This window comes from Amblyomma americanum, chromosome 2 (assembly GCF_052857255.1).
Source record: "Amblyomma americanum isolate KBUSLIRL-KWMA chromosome 2, ASM5285725v1, whole genome shotgun sequence".
Classification (NCBI taxonomy): domain Eukaryota; kingdom Metazoa; phylum Arthropoda; class Arachnida; order Ixodida; family Ixodidae; genus Amblyomma; species Amblyomma americanum.
This window is the reverse complement of record NC_135498.1, coordinates 144,946,943-144,972,850: the sequence shown is the minus strand read 5'-3', so window position 1 is coordinate 144,972,850 and position 25,908 is coordinate 144,946,943. Positions and strand designations below refer to the sequence as shown.

General features: G+C 46.0%; 1 protein-coding gene across 1 annotated transcript in view; it reads right to left on the bottom strand.

Annotated features, from left to right (window-relative positions):
• The window catches only part of LOC144121857 (glutathione S-transferase 1-like), a 110,045-nt gene extending 88,230 nt beyond the window's left edge, over nucleotides 1–21,815 (bottom strand). The window contains exon 1 of the mRNA XM_077655272.1: nucleotides 21,548–21,815. Within this exon, the coding sequence (XP_077511398.1) occupies nucleotides 21,548–21,688 (141 nt within the window). The 5' untranslated portion in view covers nucleotides 21,689–21,815. The remainder of the gene's footprint in view (nucleotides 1–21,547) is intronic.
• Nucleotides 21,816–25,908: the final 4,093 nt, after the last annotated feature.

Sequence of the window (25,908 nt, the reverse complement as noted above, 5' to 3'; positions counted from 1 at the left end):
TCTGATTTGTTACGCTTCCAGCAGCTCACGCGTTACTGTGCTTTCTCTCCTAGCTATAATCTACAAATTCTCAAGTAGTGGCTTGCAACCTTTGGATGCAATGTAGTGAGAGAGGAAGTCCGGTTCTTCTTATTTTTTATACATAGAGCATGGTTCTTTGCGCAGCCATCTACACAGGGCCGGTCTGCCCTATGTAGGCTCGTCCACGCTTCAGCGGACTTTGGTTAACGGCAACAGTAGCACATTTCACGAGCTTGCAGGCATGATTCTATCCGCATGTACCAACACGACGCGAGTTCTATCCCGGCCGCGGCGGTCGAATTTCGGTGGAGGCAATATTCTAGACGCCCGTGTAGTGTTCGATGTCAGGGCGCATTAAAGAATCGCAGATGGTTGAAATTTCCGGACCTCTTCACTACGGCGTCCTTCATAGCCTGAGTCGCTTTGCGACGTTAAACCTCCATAAACCAAACCAAACCTTTTTGCATGCTTGGCCGAGCTCCTTCGCTACTGATCCTGGGGGATAGCCGGGTAAGCTTTCGTGGTGCCGCGGGTATTGTAGCGTTTGTAGCCTTTAGGGCTACTTCGTGCACATATGAGCAACTTTGGGCTTCGTCTTTCCATGTGTCAGCTCATTCATGTTGTTGCAATGTTTTAATTTTTTATATATCTTTTAATGCACTATTTCAGCCACACTAGAGATTTGAAACAAAAAGGAGTGCTAGTCCTCCCGAATTATGCAGGAATGTCTCCACATGTCATGGTGTGGGCGCGCATTTCTTAATACTTTACTCCTGAGAACACTGGTAAGAACTCAGGACACGCTGCATATCAGCGCAGAACAAATATCAAACAGCAGTGCTCTCGTAATGTTTTTTGCTATGATACTGAGGAAGAGGTTTCTTTCATCCACTACTTTCCCAACAATTCTCCGCCATTATGGCGTGCCTAACTGAGGTCGCAAAAACGGGACGACAAACTTTCTATGCTGTGGATTCTACTACGTACGGAACACTTTAACGCTTAATATGCACCCTAAATAAACTGGTCCCTCATTAACTTGTTGAGAAAAGCTTGTCGAGAGGCAAAATATGTCGGTTACGCGCTCTAAATATTATGTCCTAGCAGCAAATCAAACTGACCTTCCACTGAAAGTGAGGGCCGATATCCATGGCTTCTCAACCACCTGAGTGGTTTGTAAGCGTCGAAGAGCGAAGCGAGGTGTTAGGCCTCCATTGCAACAACAAAAGGCGGGTACGTTAGAAAGAGTCTCAAGCTCTAAGCTGAAAGCAGGAAGCGGAAGGTTGCTTTGAGGGAGGCCGAAGCTAAATTGTTGTTTGGCATTATCGATTGGTTACTGCATTCACAAAAAGAGACCTTTCACATGATAAAAGAAAATTGGTGGTGGTTTAGCTCTGGTTAAACCTGGATTGACGCGATAGCTACAGCTGGCCGAGTGGAACTTTGTCACGCAACCAACCACGTGACTAACCACGTGATCAGCTACGGCGCCATGCCTCCGGCAGCTGCTCCGCACCACATGACCAACCACATGACAGCGTGGCGGCGCAGCCACGCTGAAGGCTCTAAACGCTACGGTAATGTAGCAATCGCTACAAAACATTCAAAGAAAGGTAGCGGCGAGACAAGCTGCTTGCTCTAGAAAGTGCCTAAGTTAAGTGAAGTACAGTTTTCGCGTAAACTATTGGTCCAGACCACACCAATCGCCTTTACGCGGCCGTCACACGGAGATTTCGAAGCGCAGTGTACGTAACCTTCGATATCACGAATTTCGATAATTTAAGTGGGAAAAAATAGTTAAGCATTCACGCTGAAGTTCTAGGCACAAAGTGAGTCTTTTGCTGCCGGAACGCTATGAAGGGAATAAATTTTGGAAGTATTGATATTTCCAACGAACGAAATTTGGTGCAATTTGTGATAGCTGGCACACTATAAACAGGCTCACAAGTGAGGCACGCAGAACCATTCACCTTCAATGGAATCAAGCCTAAGATCTCTTTAAACCTAATAAATAAAACGCTTTTCATGGCGCGCTATGCGTTCTCTTTTGTTTTTGTTATTTAAGGCCTGTCAGCATCGGTTCATGACCACCGGTCTCCATCCCCGCCTTCCCCCTGCCACGGCTGAACTGCCCTTTGTGGCCAAGGTGTTTAAGAAGAACACCTCGGAGAACCTGTGCAAAAACTCTATTACAGTTTGCATGCTTAAGTGGTCTAGGGCAAGTATGCGCGTGACCATTTTGCCCGTCCTTTTCGTGCCCTCCTAACCGGCAATAAGCTGGTACTTTGCAGCGCCCAAAAATTGTTCACTGGTGAACCAGCAACCCCGGACCGAAACTCTTGTTAAAGCAGAGACCTCAGAACCGCAACGTGGGAGCAAATAATGTAAACAGCAATTAAAGTTATAATCTAATTAGCAGGTACTCTCTGGCCAAGGATAGCAGCAGGATTTCACAAGGGGAAATTATATGAGCGCAGTCTTAGATAGTACTGAAGTATAGGGCAGAGCTGGGCGGACAACGAAAATTGAAGAGGCGCTTCCTTTTCGATCGCGGTTCTGCTGCGCTCCGTAATTTTTTTTTGTATTTTGTATCTGACCATCGTTTCGTGAGCCCACTGATCCTCTTGTGGCCAGCAAGTATTCCAGCGGGATTTTGGTACCCCGAGTGCGACGTACAGAGTGCGTTCTTTTTGATTTCCTTTTTTTTCCTTTTTTTGCGTTTTCCTCTCTTTCATCTTTCTAACCCCTATCCCCCATCCCCAGTGTAGGGTAGCAAACCGGAGACTCACATCTGGTTAACCTCCCTGCGTTTCCTTTTCATTCTCTCTCTCGCTCTTGATTTCGCGCGTCCGCGATCACCGCGGTGGTTGAGGCCAACCTCGTAGTCTCCCCAGCCTCATATTAGAGGAATCCTGGGCATAATGAATGCCGTTCCTTGGTGCCGGCTGGCCATCATGCGGTGAACAACACCCTCAAGCCGCCATTACTGGTGCTTGACGGAGCGGGAGCTATGACAATGCATCCTCCAGCAGAGGATGAAGAAAAGGAAGTGTAAAACAAAAACCTCGCCTCCAGGAATGTGCGAATTTTATTGCGAGCACCATACAGGATGTGCAGAGCGAGCTGGAAGATATAGAGTGTGATTAAGTCCTGTTCACGCTGGTCTCCTACAAGAAAACGCGACCAGGAGGATTCCTGTAGTGTTCCGTCCGGCTCAAGAGCGCCGAAGCTTTTGTCCGGTGAACCCAAACAGATTCATCAGGATTTGTTTCTGTCGCAAAGGAGAAAGCCACGTCATTCAGGGTAAACAGAGATGGCTGCTTCTCTCTATGTGTTACTTCATTACCATCAGCTTAGCTTCTGTTCTTGCTATATGTAGTGGCTAGATTAAGTGTTAATCCTTCCATTCCATAGTACTACACAAGAAACAATGTAAAAATCCGCCACGTTTCTCTTCACGCTCCTTTACAGCGATGAGCAACGTCTAGAGTTTCTGAGGGACGCCGCAGTGATCTCGACACGCCGGCAGACTATGTATCGGCGTCAAGAGAACGGAGCGGTGGAATCCCGTCCCCAATACTCAGTGATTCTCACATTTAGGGGAGACCGCCCAATGCCAGAGAGGGTGTTCTTGGGCTTCACTATTCATCCTGTGCAAGAGTACCTTAGACGAGCTGCTTCAACTGCGAGTGACAAAGAACTCATGCGCTTAGCGGCGATGCAAGATTTGTTCGGAGAGCCATCAGCACACCCAATGCAAATGGCTTCAGCAACTGAAGTGCGCGAACGGTGGTGGTAATGATGCTGCTGCTTTCTCGCGTTGTCCCCAAAACAGCTGCTTCAAACCTCTGGCGTCACGAAATACTTCATGGCAGCTCGCCAAATCTGGAAGCCGTGAAGCCAGTGCGCCAGAATAGAGAGCAGCATGACTAACACCAAGCTTCGAAATCTGTATCGTACGTGTCCGTGCTGAAGAAGTCTGCCCGGGAACATTCAAGCAAACAAGTGCAGAATTCTACCTCCTATTCTTCAGCTGTGCCACCCGCTTCTGCGTTGAAGAGGCCTACTCGGGAACGTTCTTACAGCCAGGTGCAAGGTCCTCTTTCAGATCTCTCAATCACCTCATTTCAGCGCTCTTCTGGTCGGCCAGCGCAAGTGGCACCTGAACCAGCGCCACTTGCTGGAGACAAATCTTCAAGCTCAGTGGTGCGGCTCATTCTACCTATGCTGTTTACTTCAGTTCGAGCTATTATGACAGGCATTCGGCAAGCAAACATCCTTCCAGAAGTGAAGGCTTTGCTGTCGGCTCAGCTTTCTAGGTGCTCTACTGGGCACACTTTTTATGAATAACCGTTAACAAAATGTCGCACTTTTTCAGTGGAATGCAAACAACTCAAGAGCAAAAATGCAGATTTTCACAGACTTCTTGAGCAACACAATTTTCCTCTGTTGTGCATAGAGGAAGCCGGTGTGGGTGACGATTTCCGTCTCTCCAACTATTTGTCATACAAATCATCACTACCATCTGGTTTGAGTACGGCGAGGTCGTGTTTGAGGAAGAAGCTACCCTCCTACCTGATCTAATCCAGTCATCTGACGTTGCAGGCCTCGTGGCATGCAAAATGTCCTTGGGCAAGGTCTGCGTTGCTGTTATATCTATTCACTTGCAAACTACTTGTCGTGTCACAATTGATGCTCTATTGAATATCTTTAAAATAGCGGGCTCTCATTTACTGATTTGCGGCGATTTTAATGTTCCTTATACTGTTTGGGGTAGTGACCACTATGACGCCCGTGGAAGGATCGTTGAGTGCGGCCCAGAGAAATGTAACTTATGTGTTCTGAATGGTGGATCTCCTACCTTTCTACGCGGTTTTCGTTATTCGAGCTGTATAGATCTGACTCTGTGCACTAAAGATCTGGTGTCTGACGTGGGGTGGACTACAGACAATGAGAAACGCGGAAGTGATCACTATTCGATACTGCTTAGTCATCATAGCTTACGATGTCGAGGTGCCCGCCGTAAATACAATCTTACTAATTTGGGAGCTTTGCGTCACAACGTAACTCAATAAGTTTCCATAGACTTTACTACTGACGGCTTCACATCACTGGTGCAGGAGAGCCTTAGTCGTTGCACCAAGGAAATCCCCATACCTGATGAGTTCGCAAGTACTGATGGAGAGTATGAGCGACTGAGGGCACTTCGAAGAAAAGCGGAAAGAGCTCACCGTCGATCCGGGTATTTAGAATCATATCGTGAGGCTCAAGATTCATTCGTCAAAGCGTAAACGTCTGCAGCAATTAGGAAAGAAAAAAATGGCGTGACTTCTGCACTACACTGACCCCTCACACTCAAGTACCTAGGATAAGGGTGATGTTCCGCTCCTTAAGCAGGCCCGTCACTCAGAATAACTCTTTTAGGGCTCTTGAAATGGCACGGGAAACTGTAGAAACAGTCCTGGCTGGTGAGTTTTGTCAGCTTATTTCTCGTACTGGAGTTTCAATAGACGGCGAGGAATTTAAAAATTCAGCTATATATGCGCAGCAAAACGTTAGTGCTTGCTTCAATGCGCAACATGCTAATTTGGATTCTGTACTCACGCTCGGTGAACTTAAAAGTGCTCTTGCGTTGTGCCGTGCAGAGACTACTGCCATTTCTTATAGAATGATTCAAAATATTGGGCCCTGCAGTACTTTTGGGATATTTAACAATGTGTGGGTAAATGAGTTTGTTCCCCATTCATGGGAGATTGCGTGTGTCATTCCCGTTTTAAAGCCCTGTAAATCCCCTTTGCGTCTCGACTCCTTTCACCCAGTGAGCCTGACGAGTTGCTTATTCAAAGTGATTGAGAAGTTGATTGGCACCAGGCTTCAGTGGTGGTGTGATTAAACAGGAGTGCTTTCGGAGTTGATGACTGAATTTCGTAGACGTAGATATGGATACAGTTATGAACCTAGTAATATGTGTAGAGTATGCGTAGGAAAGGCACTATCACCAGCGCAGTATTTCCGGATATCAAGCGCGCATTCTATATCTTAAGTCATATTAATGTAAACTCAAACTTGCAAGACATCGTTGTGAGGGGAAAACCGCTACGTTTTATTTGCCACTTTTAGATGGCAGGAAAATATTCACGCGGACGAGTGAATGAAAGAGCGCGGTACATAGCCTGATGCAAAGAGTCCCGCAGGACAAACGTACTAAGCCATTTTTCTTTTTAACTGCGTGATGGCGGATTTCGCGCGAAAGCTCCCTTTGTGTTTATACTGTACGTTATACGCCGATGATGTCTGCATTTGAGTTTCTGGAAAAATTGCAGGCCTCATCCAGTCGACCTTGCAAGAAGGCCTAGGTACCATAGACTGCTTTTTAAAGGAGAAAGGAATGATGTTCTCTCACGGAAACACAGTCGTTCCGCCTTTTACTCGAAAAAATCTGCAGGATTTTTGACTCTGCCTCAACGGTCAACCTTTAGCGTCTGTTAAGCAGCACCGTTTTCTGGGTGTAGTTCTTGACAGACAACTCTCTTGGGCTCTTCATAAAAAAATCTATCGAAGACCATGTGAACACTGTTATGAACGTGTTTCAGTGGCTTGCAGGAACGTCTTGGGGCTGCTGTTCGTCATCTCTGCTCACAGTTCATAATGCACTCATATGTAAAAAAAATTGCGTACTCCTCGCCAATTCTCCGCGGTCCGCCACGAACCTCGGAAGAACACCTGCAAAGACTGTTAGCGAGGGGTCTCCGCAAGTGTTTGGGAGTTCCTCAAAGAAGTTCCAGCGTTCTGGTAGTTGCTCAGACATGGCAACCTCCGTTTGCAGAATCAGAAACAACAGATACCTGCAGGTACATTTTACGCCTGGTAACCAAGCATGAAGAGCACCCATCAGCTTCTGCGCTTCATGAACGAGATGAAAGTCATACACATCAAGTGTTTCAACACCAACGCCAGGTTCATCCGGGTTATGAATTTTAGAAAAGAGACACAGAGAATCCCCCATGGCTTTTAGTTACCCCTACAATACTGTCGAAGGGATGATTAGCAAACGTGACATGATGGCATTCGCTGCTCAGCAGTTAGCACTTCACCAGATACACATGTGATGTCCGGATTACATTCATAAGTGTATTGACGGTTTTAGTGTCCAAAATATATCAGCGTCCGCATTTGTGATTCCGCACTTGAATGAGCGACGAACATGTAAACTGGCTCACGCGACAAAATCAACAGCTGCTGAGATATTTGCTATTTATTTCGCTCTCCAGTTCACCTAATCGGTGGGAGATCCACGTATGTGTGTAATCTTTAACGACTCCCAATCCGCACTGAAATCTCTCTGGAGAGCGATAGTTCCATACCATGGAAAAGTAGACTGGAATACGGAGTTCTTAAAGAATTTTCTAAAGCTACCAAAAACCAGCATATTATAGTTTTCTACTGGATACTAGGGTATTCCTTTATTTCTGGAAACACAGAGGCGACGAATGCCATAGCTAGGCAAGCACACTCCAGTGCCCTCACTTCTGGCCTTCCGTTATCGAGAGGCGCATTGCGCCGTTTCTTGAACTCCATGCGTAATGAAATGAACGAAAAGCTGTGGTTTGAGCCAAACCATAGAAGTTCTGATCTACATTACATCAATCTGCTGCTGCAGTTTAATATTCCATTATCTATCAGCAGAAGTTTAGAAACACTCCTTCACTGCTAGTGGTTAGCCATGGCTTACACGAAGCACTTTCGTTTAAAATTGGCCACGCAGACAGCCCATAGTGTGCGTATGCCCATGAATATGAGGATGTGGTTCACCTATTATTGGATTGCCGAGTGCATGACTGCTTCAAGTCGCAATTGAAGAGAGACTTGAGCGTTCATGACAAAAGACCCTTAAGGCTACAAAAGTTATTAGGCCGGTGGCCGACGTGTGCGCTGCAAAAGCGAGCACTTGTGGCGTTTATATCATTCCTTGAGGACCGCGGCATCCTTGGGAAATGCTAGTTTAATAGAATTACATTAGTCGACGTTAGAGCTCTTACGTCTCTGTGAGTAAGTGCTTCAATATGTTATTTTATTTTGCTGTGCTTGCTGCAAAGAACCTTATTTTTGTTTTTTGTTTGTTATTGAGTGCATCAATAGCGTTATTTACGTTTACTGTGTATACTGAAAATCGGTTATTTTTTGTTCTTCTGTCATTGTTTATTCATATCTGTAATGTATATTTTATTGTATACTGCTCTATTGACATTCACACGTTTATGTTCGCTCATTCATGTTATTTCTCCTGACGCTCGTGCTTTGCTTTGTTTTATATGTTGTGGTGTCTCTGTGTTGTGTTATTTTGAACTGTCTATCATCATGCCATGTGGTTTTTATGAATTGGTGAAAAGGAGTAGCAAGATCCGCTATGCGGCCCCAGCCTTTGTTTATTGGTCTAGTAAATAAAAACAGGTTTGGGATAAATTAAGTGTGATGCAGCGAGCTACTGAATGCGAATGACTGCGGTAGCGTAAAGATAAAGGAAAATAGCTTAGAGAACAAACAAGAGTCTATGATGCGCAGAATGCACGAATAGAAGAACAGGATGGGACATTTGAGCGCCGCCTTAAAGGCACGATGGATAAATGTTCATACATGTGAAATTGGCCATTGTCTACTTTGCATTCATAGATCGCTGCGAGTCCTCACACCACTCATGGCGAAATGGTGCAGAAGTTGAGGGATGCATCACTGTCACTGCCGGTGGCTGTTTGAAACACAGCCACCAGTGGACCTTGTGAGACCCAGGTTGCTATTCCCAAGCAACCTTCTTGACCAAAAATTACAGATCTCTGCGGCTATCCGCATTAGAAGAATGTGAAAGCGCTGACGCTTCCCCGACACTGGTCGCATTTCAAGTTTGGCGCCATGGTTGTTTTCTTCTTCACATCATTGATTGGTAATCGATTAACTCTGATTTTACCCTCGTTTCATCTCGGCAAGCATTTCGAGTTTTCAAAATTTCCCCCATGCTTCGTTCCCGTGCACTCACTGTATCCTCGTCCAGTCAATTTACCCTACATTTCCTTTTTGCTTCTCATTATTTACCTAATTGCATCTAATTTATCATTATTTTTCTATCTCCTAGTTACTTATCGATCACTTATCACTGGTCACGTGATTGCCCATTTCAACTTTTCAAACCCTTCCGGATTTTAAAATTCGTCCTGTAGTCCTGCCTACTTCCGTCGCTTTCAAATTTCGCGGTACTTTTACTCTGGGCCTGCCCATTTTTTGGACACATTTCGGTCTAATTAACTGAATATTCATCCGATTTCGAAAGCTTTTTTTCGGGCAGCATCCTCACATCATCCTGCTTCGATTACAACCACTCAATTGATGCTACCTCTTCTGAATTGCCCACAACTCCTGCCGGCACATTTTGAGGACGTGATCCCCGCCGACATAGCCTAGGAAAGCCTCCGCATTAATGATTACTTTAACTGCCACCTGCCACAGTGGGCAGTTTTCGCACATTCCGATGGGTCACTGATACATCAATAAAACTGTAGTGCCACCGCTTCTGCTGGCGCGAGTAGGTAGAAGAACGCTGAGCGCGAGGGGAATAGAACAGGTAAGGCTCCCAGCTCCAACAGCAGCTTTATTCGAACTGCTTGCTGCATGCCTCACAGGCTTCGTTCTATGCCCGTCATCAGCAATAATAAATGTGGCGGCTCTGTATCTCATTCCACTGTGCGCCACATATATGGTAACCGAAAACTGACGCATTGCTGCCCGCACCCTCCGGTTTCTGCCTTTTCACCATGGACGTGGCTCAAGACCAGTGGCAGCCACCTGAGCTTCACCACCCTTCGCGTCTGCAGCTATGGCCGTTCCACCCGAACAGTCCCGTCGTTTGGTTTGTGTAAGTGGACTCTCAGCTCTACGTGAAGAGTCCGGTCAAATATCTGATGCATGGTACCTTCTTTTGAAGAGGGAGTTGCCCGCCGATTTCTTCTCCAAGCTCAATCTTCTGCCGCCGAGTGAGCACCTTTATGACGGCTTCAAGGAAGCCTCCTTTAAGTTTTTGGGCGAAAACCTACCCCGATCTGCCATGCGAACGGTACAACCTGCCTCGGCTACGGACGCCCGTCTACTTACGAGCTCCCGTCCCTCGGCGGCTCCATCCCAGCACTGCTTGCAAGTTATAGCGCCTACCTTCGGGCCACCACCAGAGGAGCTCTCTCTTTCTCGACACGTGCCCCTCCTCTTAGGAAAGCTCTCTGACTTGCGGCGCACCGTCGCACCCCCCCCCCCCCCCCCCCCCCCTGTGCGGCCCTCATGACACTGCCTCGGACTATTGTCCTCGCCTGAAAAGGGAACGGGATAGTCAAACAAATTACAAGAGACAATCCTACGCAAAGAGAAGCCGCCGTTAAGATGCGACGACGTCGTCACACTCGTCACAGGCCTTCTAAATGTGTAGTGAGGGTTCGAAAAGATCATCCAAGAATTTCCGCAGCTTCTCCTCCCCCCCCCCCCCCCCCCCTATACTGGTTTAAGGAACGGGAGCCATATGACTGGCGAGGCAGGGACGACTGTCGCAGACGGGTCTTGGTCATCCATGCCGGAGCTACACACACCCGCAGTGACCAAGCAGGTATTGCACACCCAGAGTCCTGAGCCTATTGCTAATCAAGCACAAGGCCCAACTCCGGTCCGAGACCGGGACCGGCGACTTGGCCATTGCTCCCGAAGCACTCCACACCCTCAGTCATAGAACAGTCACCGGGCACCCAGTGTTTTGAGCCTACTGCTGGTCGGGTAGTAAGTCAGGAACCGGCCCAAGTCGCAGACGCGCAAGTGATTGCAATGCTGAAGCCAATCGTGAATGTCATGCGTGGGCTGCTTTCTAGGTTACACATGCCAGCTGCAGAGAATGCACTGCAGATGCTGGATTTGTTGAATCCAGTGCTTTCAGCTGTCCAATAGCTGGCACAACACATCCTCCAGCTACATAGGTCCGAGAAGAAGTCGGGATGTGTTACATTGTCATCAACGTTATCAGCCGCTACGGCAAGCAGCCTTTCCCCACACTAGAATTTCTGCGCTGCCTGTCTGCCTCATATCAGTGATAGAGGACTGTAGATCTGTTCTACTCAGGTCGCAGCAGTGTTCGGCAGTCCTCAAGGTGTGCAGGCTATGGCTGCGGCAGTCTGTGACTTTCAGTGTGCTTGTCATTGTTTGTCGTGCTAGATACAGACCACACTGCTCTACTTGTTATTCTTTTACGTCCCCTCATCCCGCTCCCCCAGTGCAGGGTAGCCAACCGAAACATTCTTTTGCTTAACCTCCCTGCCTTTCCTCTACCACTTTTCTCTCTCTCTCTCTCTCTCTCTCTCTCGACCGCCTGAGCTTCCCGCGCCCTGCGTCCTTCATGTATTACCGACCTGAACTTACTGGCGTGTAGATATCTTAGGATATGATTTTTTGTAGTGAGAGCTAGTTACGGTAGCATTTCGAGCCCTCTGCGTGGTGGTGGCACGTGACCGTGGCGGCGCCGCCACCGCCATGTGGCACGTGGTTGGTCACGTGACCAGCCACGTGGTGCGGAGCAGCAACTGCTCCCGGCGGCGCGGCGCGCCGGCGAAACCGAGCTGCAACAGCTGTGCGCATGCGCCGTGTCAAGTGGGACGAAGATGAAGACGCAACGCCCCGCGAAACGGAGCGGCGAAAGATTAACTTTGCAAGCAATTCAACTGAGCAAGTTCCACTCGGCCAGCTGTAGCTATCGCGTCACTACAGGTTTAAGCAGAGCGAAACCACCGCCATTGTTTTTGTTTTTTTTCACTGTTTGGTTCGTATCGCGGGCACTTTCGCGCTAACTACGCGTTCGCGCTGGGGGGGGGGGGGGGGGGGGGGGGGGCGCTCTGTAGCGCCATCGTTTCTGTATCCGCGAGGGGATAGAAAAAAATTGGCAGATGGCTTAGCTCCGCTAGGCCAGGATAAACGTATCGGGAGGTACGTTTCCCTGGCTGAGCTTTTTCTGGTAATGTCAAACGCAAAGTGTCATTCATTGGATTACTTACTTCGTGTCAAGTCCTCTTAGTGCCACAGTCTGTCGCACACACTACAAATGTGTCCAAACGGATTGTTCGCAAAGTCGGCTTCAAATGTCCGGGTCGCAGATGCACTTTCGGAAACTCGAATGGTGTGATCAGTCACAGGAAGGGCCTTCACATCCTCTTCGGTTGGTTCCCGTTGACTGACGCCTTCCATAGGCTCCATCTCGGCGGCTGTGCGGCGTCTATTACGCTCGACAGCCTGGCGTCTCCGTTTGGCAAGGCGTTCCTCTCTGTTCGGGCGTCTCCGCTGCTCTCTTCGCCGTCTGACGCACGTTCTCTGTTTGTTTAGTAGCCAACTGCCAGGCGACAACCTCACGATCGGAAGAGTTAATGTCATCTTGTCTATAGGGCCGTTTAGCAGCGGCTGAACTCTCCTTCTGTGCATCCATATCAAGTGTTGCGATACAGCCGCCGATTACATCTCCGCCTTTTATACGCAATGCTGCGCATGCGACGACGCGCGGTTTGGGTGGTACACTCTAAATATTTGCACGCATAGAGTCCTGTCACGGACCGGTTTTAAGCGTGAAACGCGCTCGTCGGTGGCATGAACTTCCTGTTGAGAACCACGTGACTGAAAATAAGAGTTGTTTTCGTACATGCAAGCGTGACGCGCGTTCAGGAAACCCCCCCCCCCCCCCCTCGCTTTCTTTTACGCGTGATGCAAGATTCCATGCGTGAGGACCAGAAAACACACGCTAAGAAAAAAACTCGTGCGGCCGATCTCCATTCTCATCACGCATATATATATATATCTTGATACATATCACCAACGGAGGCAGGCGACGCGGCCGTTGCTCGCTTCTGATTTGGTGTTGTGGCTTCCTTTCATTTATTCTTTTTTCACGCGGAGGCATTGAAAGGTGGCGCTCGCTTCAGTGATTTTGGCGGGAAAACGTGGTTTGAGCGCCAGAGCCATTGGAGCCACCGGCCATAGCGGCCTCTTTTGTGCATCGTGTCTGCCTGCGTTTCAAGCGTGTGCAGTGTGGCGTGCTCGTTTATGATGGTGAAGAGTGGCGGAAAAGCAACAATGTTGTGAGTACGTTCGCATCGGTTGACCTGCTTGGTGTGCCGCGAGTTGGTGCAAGAACACCGAGTACGACTGCCCAGAGTTCACGTGGAACAATGGCGCCGCTCTTCGCGAACAGTGGGCGCTCATCGGCCATTTTTGAATATCTAGGTAAGCAATTTTTTTTAAGGTCTTCATTCAAAATATGTTTTCGAAATATTTTCCGAGCAACGACGTTTTCAGAGCAAATTCTAAGAGCAAGTTGTAAGCAAGTTCTTAGCTGCCATTTGAATTAATCGGCTGGTGTGGTCGACCGGGAGAGATGACCAGAAGAAAGGAGGGTTGCTCTCACTGCCGTTGCTCTGAGTCGTATTGTTCGCCATCCGTTTTCGCCTGTCTCGGCGTCTCGCGCTCGTTAGCGTTTGCTCTTTGGCGCCAAAGTTTCGCGGCCGCGTTGCGGTTCGCGTCGGTGGCTACTTTCGGGAGAGTAGTAGTACCACCGGCGCTCCTTGAGCCTCCTGGCTGCTCGCGCGGGGGGTAGAAAGCGCCTGCTCCCACCGTTCTCCGCGGAGAGCATCGAAGCTTAGATAAATATGGCGTACCGCAATTCGCAGTCGAAGCGAACATTACGACGCGTTGAAACTTGTTACACTACACAGAACCGGGCGTTAAGGCCACTCTAAAAACGTGCCTATTTGTGCTACACATCGCGGCTGGAGTTTGCTTGTTTTATGACAGTGCGCGATGCTTCATCTAATAGTACTGTATTAAAGTCGCACGTGACTGTGGGCGGCATTGCAACCTAACCTTATATTTTATGATACAATTCTGTTACCTAAACGAATTGCTGTCTGCTGGGTAAAGTTGCAGTCGTGTGTATTTAATATTTATATTGCTGGGAGGCAGCACAAATAGGTTTGCGGTCTGGTACGTAGAGCCAGTGCTGCTGCGGGCGGTGTCGTTAGCTGTCGCGGCAGCAAAGACGCAGCACAGTGGCAGCCGCGCTGTGTTCTCGTAATGACAGCATACGAACGGGCAGAAAAGCTGTTCTTTTAGCAGCTCAAGAACAGCAGACGTGTTAAAGCCTTGAATTTAGACCTGCACATTTAACGGCAGATCCACAAAAATGCTGTGACAACAAAAAGCCAGTGCTTTGTTTGGTGCAAAATGCTGCGACTAATAGCTTACCTCTGGAATGCCATTGCTCAAATTCGAGACGAAAGCTTTATTGATACAACGAAACGTAGTCACAACAAACTCTGGGTTAACGGATTTTTCTGATTGACGAATATTTTTAACACCCTGTGCTGAGCGCATTTTCTTTCGATGTAAATACAGTTACTATGAATTTCAATATAGAGACTTTTATGACCACCGTTTAAACGATTCGCGACCATAATTTTGTTGTTTTTTTGGTATCATGAACTCTCCTATACAACGAAATTTATAATTCTGAGCCGATGTTTTTATAAACTTCGCTTTTACCGTCCTCGGCAAGCCACATGTTAAGCTATAGTAAAAGCGGACTACAAGAGCACGAAGTGAACACCTCACCTCTGCAACAGAGCAGAGGTCAAGAGAAAGTAGAACGGCTTCTTGCAGTTAGTTGGGTAGCGTCAACTTGGAATCGATGGTAGTATATATCGTAATTTCTGCTCAGCATGAAGTTTGCTGCTCGACTTATTGTTGCAATCCTGTGAGGCATTGCGTCCTTAAACGATTCAACTCTGTGCCTTAGAAACCGGCGTAGAATCTGGCGTTATTTGTAGTGAGTAAATTCGTTGAATGTTGAACAAATCAACGACATGCTCCCATACGTGGTGCGTACAAAAAAACTTCACGTCATGCGTAACTGTAGAAGACTAAATCACGCGGTCAAATCCATTTATAAACAAAAACTGATAATGCGCAAGCTACTATTGTACTCTTTTGTTCAGAATTGTCTGCAGCACCTGCTGAGAAATGGGACCAATAGGGTAATGAGCCCACGGCGAGGGATGATTACTATGGAGCAACCACCATGGCTGTTGATAGTAAGTTTCTATACGCCTGTATTTCGCAAGCTTTTTGAATGGTATTTCTTCAGAGCTAAGCGCTCTCTTCACAGGTGACGACTAAAGTTATTGAAACAGTCCTGTCGAGTGGAACTCATTACACACAAGCTAATGCTCTCGGGACCAAGAAGGGATTCTGCAAGGGAATGCTGTGTGATGAACCATGAAACGAAGCAGCGGCGAAACTGGATGTCGTACACTGGCCTCGACACATACCTGCGGCAAAGGCATGCATTAACTGCCCGAGTCTCAACGGTGAGTAAAATCGTTTATCACAACCGAGGTTTCTTGCTCAACTCTAAACTTCTTCATTCTGTTAACACACACTATTTTGAGCCGTGTATAACGAAGATTTAACGCCGCAGTCGCAATGTGAGGCTGCGCCAGTGAAATAGTTTGTATAAATTTTTAGCTTCTTCACTAAGTGAGATTTGTCAACGGTTTACTCCATCAGGTACTACTTTATTTTGTTAATTTTATCTTTGCCGGGTTTCACCCGCAGTCATCGTTGGCCCTTGCATTTCGTGGGGCTACAGGAAGCAGCTGGTATACTGCAGAGAGCCCGTGCAATCGTCGACTTGCAACCCGAAACATCTGAGAGAAGACCTTAGTGCTTTGTTTCTGCGTACATTACGTAAAGGACATTACGTATATGGAGATTTTACTCAAGCTGTGGTAGGATGTGCTGGTATAGTCGTAATTACATGCGCGCAAAAAAGGCTACGGGAATTTGTTGTCGAAGCTCCACTTTGAGAGAAATATATGATCAAGCCGGAATGAAAAACAAACAATCGTGCAAACAAAACAAAATATCTTACCTGTGTACTTGCCCACAACAAGCCTGATTCATGTATAAGGGCAAAAGGTCTATTGAATTATATATTCATAAAATAGTTTTAAATCAATATCTGCCTGCAAAGTGGAAACGTACGGTATATGCGTACTCGCATTCCATTACAGCATGACTTTACATAGCAGTTTTCATGCGCTCCTTTAAAACGGCATAAAGGATGCATCTTGAGCCTGTTTTCTACTCCATGTATATTTTTCTCGGATTGTTCTTCTAGGGAAGCATTTTTGTAACTTATGATCAATAAAAAGTTCTGCTCATTTAAAATTTGTTTTAATTCGCATTCGTATAGTGCTCCTCAGCTTTGCTTCTATATGTATAACGTAACCACATTCCTTGCTTTTATTTATAAACTTATAGGTGATGACGCCGTAAGCATGTTAATCAGAGGGTTAGTTGTAAGAGTGGCTAGGCGCACTGGCGCAAGATACTTTATGAAAATTTATCTTGCACTGCCTTCAACAGAGCTTAGGTTCATCAGAAAACTAAACAAGTCCGCACTCTCTAAGCCTAATTTCTGGCATGATATAAAACCTACAAAATTTATGGAATGGGTATTTTCATAATGCAGCCCCTAAACAATGTTGAAATGAGGTGACCTTCTCTTGCATTTTTCATTAGCTACACAGTTCATATGTAGGAAGATATTATGAATCTAGCGTTTCAGTAAAAAAAAATGTTAACTTTTTATTAGAAAATTCAGGCTCATGCTAAGATTGTGAAGGCGACGACAGTGAATAAGCGAAGATAGGCCACATTTTAAGTGTTTTGAAACCGGGTTGTAATAACGCGCAGTATATACGCGAGAAAAAGCGTTCTTGTGAACGCATAGTCGTTTCAAGCAACATAGCACACAATGTCGAATTGCCCGACATGAGCAGTGCGCAAGCACGCGATATGTGCCTTTAAGTACAAAATGGTGAGAGTAGCAAACGAATTAATGAAGGAATGCCTTATTTTTTTGCTTTCTACTTGTACTATAAATGACTTTCTATTTTTCTAAAAAGCTAGCTATCTTTTGTTACGCTCTCCCAGCGCAGTGTTGTTTGCATATAACCACGAGAGGAAAATTAAAAGTTAATTTTTGTAATTAGCTATTTATTGGTAATCATCAGTATTTTACAAGCAGCTGCCAAGCCCATAGAAACGGCACAACAAGAATGTCCTCCTTTCAGCTTCCTTTTAAATGTTTTTTGACGGCCTACACAGCAGTACAATGCCGCATCAAGTAAGTGAAAAACCTTTATCTCGCGGTTAGCGTTCGGGAGATCCACAGTCACGCATGGCAAGCTTGAGCGCTGAAAGCGCACCACGCCTAAAACAACCATGCAAAAAAATTGCGTTCACTCGCGCTTGACTAGCTTTATTCCTCGTTTGAGTCATGCTTATGAAGCGTGATTTCTCAATTGACACTCACGCTTACTAAGCGTGAAAACACACCACGCTTAGAACAAGCGTGCAAAAAATCATCGGCACTCATGCTTGCTAAGCGTGAAAAATTTTACTACGAGTGTAGAGCGGCCAGCGGCGAGGCGGCGGTGACGAACGCGGCGCAGGTGTGGGGTCCCTCTGGTTACGATAGTATCGGCGCATGGGCACAACTGCTCATCCGTATGACGTCACGTTCACCTTCGACGGTGGAGCGGGCGCGCCCTCTGCTCCTCTCCGGTTGCCATGTTAACGGCGCATGCGCACAACTGGCCTCTCGCATGTGCCGCGAAATACTCGACTGGTAGCCCAGTGTAGCTCCCGCTACAAAATTGGTGGACGCTTAAGCTTCGCCTTTAAAAGTGGAAGGCACAGAGTGTTGCAACACTGCCAGGGAGTCCACGGAACGCGCGGAGCGGAAAACCACGTAGATGCGCTGCCAGACGCCTTGCCGAAACGCGCGGGACTCAAGTTGCAGTCGTAGTTCGCCGGCACACCGTTCTCGACAAACCCGATGCCACGAACGCCAGCATAGCTTCCGCGCCGAACGAACGGGCAGCAAGCCGAAAGCTTCGTGGTGAACGTGCTTTGCATAATATGCGCTGTGTTGTTCGCCACTCACCGCGTGATTCCTGCGTGCCCGCACGGGCACGCCGGAATCACTGCGCCCGAACGAGACGAGCGGGAGGCGCTGCCGTAGCGCGCCTTCTTTGGGCCAGTGGCGTACATTGCGACGAGAGGAGTGTGAGGAGGAGGGATTTCTCGCTCACGGGGAGAGGAGGGATTTCTCGCTCACAGGCAGGAGGAGGGATTTTGCGCTCACGACCGACGACAGCGGCTTTTCTGCGACACGAGCTCCTTAACGAATGCTACCGTAATGTAGCTAACGCTAAAAAACCGTTTGCAAGCTAGGTCCACCGTGTACTAAAGGATGGTTTTGTTGCATGCTAGTAAGGGCAAGATTATATGTATCATGCGGAAACGTGACGACTTTAGGCATTTTCAATAAGAAAAATAACTGCTTGAGCATTGCGTGGCTATTTTGACACATGTTTGGGATGGATTTATACTACTTCACATCAACGAACAGACAGACAGTTTATACTTGTAGAAAATATGAGAAAAAATAGCCGCAGCACATTTCGCTGAGAGGGCGCGTAGAGCTACCTTGCACATGTTTGCGGCATTGGCTTGCAGCAGTGGACAAAAGGACCACCGTATCGGCACTGCAGAGGACCATCCATCCCCTTATCTGTGGTCTGCTTATCTTTCGATTCGCAGGCAGTTGATAGCGTCCATTGTAAAACAGCGCGGAAAAACACGAGGACGGAACAAACACGACGACACGAGCGCTGACTTTCAACTGGTGATTTAATACGCACGTGTCTACGTATACTATTCCCGCCAAACAGTAAACAGAACAAAGATATTCAAGAAACACTGCGTCATCTCTGAACATCTTAAATCCACCTTGCTGCAAATGCATACTCTAAACAGGTGATTTCGTGGTTAGCCAATGATGATGAGGGCTTGCTATAATGCATGCTTCACCCCCCTTGTCAATGTGATATGCCTCTACTAGTTCCCTTACTATCTGATCTTTATGTTTGAAGATGACGGATGTCTGATGAAGCAATGGGGTGCACGTGTGCTTAGGTTGCCTGCAGTGCAGCGCCAAATTCGAACCGGCTGCCCTGTCCAAAGAATTGTGATGCTCCCTCAGGCGTTCGTTAAGACATCGCCCAGCCTGGCCAACATACGATCCACAGCATGAAAGTGAGATCTTGTATGCTACACCTTCGACGCACTCAACCCTCCTCTATACGTGTGCTGTGGTACAACCAGTACCAATCCTCTGCCCCGTACGTGAGTACCGGTAAGATACAGAAGTTGTTCACTTTTCTCTTGAGGGATATTGGCAACCTGCTATTCATGATCTGAGAGAAGCTGCCATGTGCGCTCCACCCCATTCTTATCCTTCTAGTTATTTGTCTCTCATGATCCGGATCACCTGCTACTACCTGCCCTAAGTAGACGAATTCCGTTACCACTTCCAACAACTCATTGCCAATTGTGAACTACAGTTCCCTGGCTAGACTCTTGAAGATTACTTTGGTTTTCTGCATGTTAATTTTTATACCCATCCGTACTGCTCTGTCTGTCTAACTCATTGATCATGATTTACAGTTCATCTCCTGATGAGTCTGCAAGGTAATGTCATCAGCGAATCGCATATTATTTAGGCTAAACATAGAGGAAGGCAAAGCTATCAGAAGAAAAATTTTTTTTGCGCTTTCACTTCATTGGACATGCTACAGCTGGCTTTCAAGATGCAGTAAAAACCAACGTAATCGTTTTCACTTCCGTTGCGACGTCAGACAGCTTTACATTGCGCTCCTTCATTATTTCTGACCGCATATTTCACGACTTAAGAAATGTGTGCACTGCCAGAAAAGCGTGCACTACCAGTAAAGGCACAAGGGTGGCGCGGAATGTACTGAACCAATTCTCATTTGATTGAAAGTTTTGATTCTGCTTTTAGTGTTGCTTTATTAAAGCTGGTTTATCACACCCTCTGCACATATATTGTTCTTTTATTTAATAAACAAATAAATATAGCATATTTATTAAATAAATAAAAGAATAATATATATGCAGAGGGTGTGATAAACCAGCTTTACTAAAGCAACACTAAAAGCAGAATAAAAAACTTTCAATCAAATGACAATTGGTTCAGTACATTCCGCGCCACCCTTGCGTAGAGCGCTCGAGAAGTGCGCACCCCGTAAGAAAAACCTAAATTAGGGAGCAGCACCTGATTTCTGGGAAAAGTGCTCGTGTCTCTTTGTTTTAGGGTTTATATGGCACAACTTCGGCGCAAATGTTGTCCTGGAATCTAGCGGCTGCGATAAGATCTGAATTTGTTTGCAGGAAGTGCACCGCCCGAGCGTTGTACACGAGGGTGACGCAGACTGTACATGGGTGATGACTGCATAAACATCAGTATACAGGCGAGGGTCCTAAAATCAGGAGACTATAACGTGACCTTAACTAGACTGATACTGAACTAAATTTCAACAAAACATATCAAACTACTAAAGATAATTTCACTTAAAACAACATTGAAACGTTAGTGTTAGGAAAGATCAATACGCGCCAAACAGGAAACTTGTTAACTTTGGCACTTATTAAATACGGGGCTAATAAACTACGAGAGGCTTCCAATTATTTTCTAATTTTGTGACATTAAAGTAATTAAAGTATACCAAATGGGGTCTGTGTGAACTACAGCGAATGATTGTTAATATTTCTAATGGTAAAAACAGAACAAAATACTCCGTGCATTAATCATATTTTGTTTCGTGTAGAACAAAGTTATGCAACTTTTTATTTACTGCCTACAACTTCTAGCTAGCGACGGTCTTTGAAGACAATTTTCAAACAACCCACGATGACTGTTTATTTTTGAATGCCGATAAAATTAGGCTAATTTTTAATTACGGAATGTTCGAAGCCGCAACTAAAAATATTCACGTACTTATAAGCGTACCTGTAAGTTGTAGGTTGATCCGTATAAATCCGTTGAAATATTTCAGGGCCATGTATTGGGTAGACCTTGTTTCATTACCATCCTAACGCGTGCCTTTTTTGGATTGCTTCCGTTCTGCCGCAATTATCCTGTTTTATATGGAGCAAAATTCCATCTGCGAGTGGAATTTTGTCACTGATTCCAAAAGAGAGTTTGCATGCAATTCCTAAAAAAGATAATATTCGGGAAAAATTTTGTTTTCTTCTGCTTGCATTTCTAATTGTGCGAAAATGCAAACTGACTTTTTCTACCTATTGTTATGCATAAGAATTTTCGTTAACTTCGGCATGTCTTGCGACACTAAGGTTCCTTCCTTTCGGTCTCCGCATTCGTCTATTATGCATGAAAGCATCTCTTTGAGGGAAAAAATGGTCATGCGGCCTCGATGAATGCCTTCTTTAGAGCACACCCATGAGATGCAAAAAGTTCCACACAGCGTTACTGGCACCCGCTTGCATTCGAGAAACATTCTAAAATTATCGTCACACTCACCTTGAGGAAATCTTCGGTAAGATGTTCCTTCTTGGTGAAATCCAGGTTCTTGACGCTCAGCTCCACTCCGATCTCCTTGGCCAGGGACCGGATGAAGCTGCAGGGTGGACTGCCGACGAGGTTGTACAGGACGATGGGCATGGCGATGCTGAGAGCTCGGCTTTCAGCTGTGCAGACCGCGCCGACGAAACTGCGCCAGTGAGCGGGAGTGGGCTTTACGGCTGGCGACGAGCGCGGGAGAGGGGGACGATCAATGCCGCTGGACGCCACCGTTGCCGCGGCGTACTCTCTCTGGCAAATGTCGTCGCCAGTTGCGAGCACGTGATCGCGGGGGTAATAATGAGAGATGAATGCTAGGGGGCAGGAGGTGGGAGCGGCGGACGGCTGCCCTCAGTTGTTATGCATTACGAGATCGTACACGAACCAGGTGAGGGCCAGGTGAAAACGAGAGTGGACCGGTTGGGAAAGGTGTTTCATATCTCTTTCTCTCTTTTTCAACTTTCAGCCTCTACATTTGCGGGTCAGTGCTTGCTCCGAGTAAAGTGAAATAGAACGAAGAAGTGCCTTGAGGCTGTTTATCTGCTGTATTATCTCAAATAAGCCTTAAGGGAGACAAACTTGAATAAGACGAGCGATGTCTGGGATTGATTTAAAATGCAAACGACTTGGCCAGAATGCAGTAAGTTGCATAGCAAAATGAAAGCCGTAGAACCGCCACAAGACTGAACAGAGATCCCCCAGTGAAGTTCACCACCCTCGTATGCCGCCCGTTTAGGAGGACACTGAATGTCAGTTTTGTAATAGCCGGATTTTACAGAATCGACTGTACTGGAGAGTATTACAACCGCCTGCCGTATTTCATGGCTTTCATTATTATTTTTACACAAGCACATAAAGTGTAAACCGAACGCTTCAAGAAGTCTCTCCTGACACTGCAGAAATGATGCGATGCCGATTCGTTTGCTGGCACGTTCATAAAAAAAATACATTCGAATTGAATGGACCAGCGCGAAGTTACGGCATTGTGAAACTGTTCGAAAATTAGTGTCATGTTTCTGTTTCACTACTTGCCACAACAATCCGGCTTACTGGGTGCTGTTTTCTGGATATTTTATGCAAGTTCGATAAATAGATCCGATGCTATTGCCCACAATTGAAGTCCTATTTTTCACTGTTTAGAATCGGAGCTCAACGAAAGTTGATGAATTTCATCTTCTTTAGGGCGCCCCCCAACGCCCGCTGTTCCTTCACGCCCGTCCTCTTCACGGCGTCCAATTTCGGGTTGTCGAGCCAGTGTCAAAACCGAACTGCCGATGTATGCTCAACTGCTCTAAGTTTCTCTGCCGACGGGGTCACGTCTGGTTGAAAAGGGCCCGTCACAGAAAAGATATGGTTTTTTTCCCAAATATTGTTGATTCTAAAACCAAAACTGCGCAACCGCAGCCGGAATTATTTGCTCCTTTTGCTTTTTTAACTACAACAAGAGCAGATAATGGTTGACAGATAATCGGGGCTAGTTCATACTTCCAATTCAATTGAGTAGTCGGAACGTCTCGCAATTTTGTCAAAGTTAACGCTACGGCCAAAACAAAAACGTAACGCCGAATTGCGAATAAAAAAACCAATGCCAATTTCGCGCCGAATGGTCGCTTTGATCAATATTATCAATTATTAGCAAGCAGACAAGAGGCAGTTTCACATGCGACCATCGCTTATTCGGACACACTATCGCCCCGTCACTAGAATGTTCTTTTCGTGGCGGTTTTAGATGTCATAGGAATCGGTGGAGGTGAAAATGACCTTAGAGAGCACCGGTGCATGCGATGCAAAATCTCTACAGGCACAAAAGTGATAAAACTTAATGCGATACAGCTCCGTCCCCTGCGAACTGATGCTGGGTGGCAGGCGTCAACCTTTACATTGTGTGCACAGAAAAGCACTTGTTGTCCCAATGCTTTTGCGAACTCATGCAGAAAGTTCGCGTTATCGGCTGCTCCTGCTTCCCGCCACTTGTGCACGACTGCCAATACAGCAATGCGCAGGGTAGGGTGGCTTTTATCAAATATCCGCAGGAACTTTAACCTCCTGCTGTAGTCAACGAACATGAGCGATACCTGCTGCGCGTGCTGTCATACACACAGAAAAAGAGCTACTGGTGTTTTTGCAGCCAAAACAAGCATATTTCGTGCGTGCGCATCGGTTAAAATAAACGAATAAGCAAACAAAACACACGAAGAAAGGCTCCGCCTTCCTTCGCAACCGATGTTACACTAACGCAGTATTCATTTGTGTCCCTAATTCGAAATGACATTTGTAACACGCTTGAATTATCGCCTATTTTTGTGGAACGAAAGAATCAGGCGGCGACAGTTGCACTTTAAGCTTTTTCCCATTTCCTCATATCGTCCACTACAGGTGAGATAATCTACTTGATTTGACTGCATTTGCAACGACAGCCATTTCAGATGGAGTGTAGTGCGCTCAGTCGCCATACCGACTAAATTATGCCTCCTAGCAGAATCCTGATTCGCACACTGCTGCGAGATGTGCCGCATTCTTTCTTTGTCGTTGCAGCTTCATGTTAGGCTGGCATTAGTTATCTTTAGAGCACGTGATACTCGTATTGTTCTTAACAGCTCTGAGTCATTACAACTTTTTAGCAATAACAACACTAGATTAGTGGAACACGATAACCTGCCATTGCTGAAAGCAATGAGTAACCATGGAAAATAAATAGCTTACGTCTCATTCATCACATAATAGAATTCGTTCCCATCAGAAATCAAATCACGCCAAAATATGCATTCATTTCACCGCTAATTAAGGACTTACTTCAGTTCCAGTATGTTTTGCTGCAGCGACTAGCGCTTTTTTTCTGGCCTTTCTTTTTTCCTCTTTCTTACATCGTTCGTGTATTTTGAATTTTTATTCCGTTCTCTTTCTCAGTGTATTAGAAATTTTCCTGTTTTCACTCCTGATTACTCTTTTGTTATTTAGCTGCCTTGTACGTTTATACTAAACTTTTGCATTTTCTCATAGGAGGTTCCCCGAAAAGTGTTTACTTCGGCGACTCCTCCTCTAATGCCGTAATCAAAACATGTTCTTGTATTGCACGATGAAAATAAAATTATATGATCATGATAATTGCTTGTGGTTACAAGGAAGTATAAGCGCATCTGATTCGATTACGGTGACAAAATAGCGTTGCCACAAAACGCGTTAGACCTTCCAAAATATACATACGCTTTGCATGCATAGACGAAAAACATTACCAATCTCATCGCTCTTCCCACGATCTACACTCGTGACGAAGTATTACACTGCGTTTTATCTACATGATATTCGCCTCACTACATGATATCATCTACATGATATTATCCGCGAAGTTAGTTTTGAGCTTATGACCAGCTCGAGCCAAAAAAACTCATGTCACAATAAACTTGACTATTGAATTTCTACATGAGGTCATGAATGATGCCGTCATCCACTTGAAACCACGCGAAAACGAAGTGCGAGGAAAGCACAGTTATATTGAAAAAAATGAAAATCAAGTTTATACGCACATTAAAGAATACGAACTTCTGTTTAGCGGCCTGAAGTGTTTTTCTGAGAAGCAAAATCCCAGCTGCGTTCTGTACTTTAATAAAGCACAGCGACGATGGCTGAAAAGTTTAAGCATCCGCCTTGTATACGTAAGGTGCGGAGTTCAATACAAAGTGCCGCCTGGTACTCATCGTACAAGGTTTGCCCTGGCCTCGTGCTCCGCTTCTCTGCCGTGAAATGTTTGAAATGGGTCTTGGAGCCAAATTAGAGTAGATGAAAAATAGCTTTTGTGATGTAGCCTCGCGCTATAGATATATTATCATCATCACTATAATGAACGTAGTTATATCATTTAGAATATTATAATTCAGTTGAAAATTTCAATAAATTTTCACCGAACCTAACTTAACCCAGTATGATTAGTCACACAAGCTTATCGTCAGTGAGGAGAAATGACTTAGCCTTCTAAAATTTTTAAAATTTCAGAAACTAAGCAAATCATTTATGCAACACTCTAGCTTCCAAATGAACATATTTTAGGTTACGTTAGGACACAAAAGGTGAGCTTTTGCTGTTGCATTTAAGAAATATATAGGATGTGCTGCCGAAATTAAAAGAAACTGTTTCGGATGATTTTGAGACATGCGTCAGTATTTGTTTAGGTCTTGGCAGCAGTGCGCTATAAGTACTATGAGTAGTGCGCTATGAGTACTAGGCACTCCTGGATAGAAACGTGGACTGGAGAGAAATGTGTTTTTCGCTTCGCACAAAGGTGCTCTAAACGACGTGAGTTCCTTAAGGCCACCGAAAACTGAACG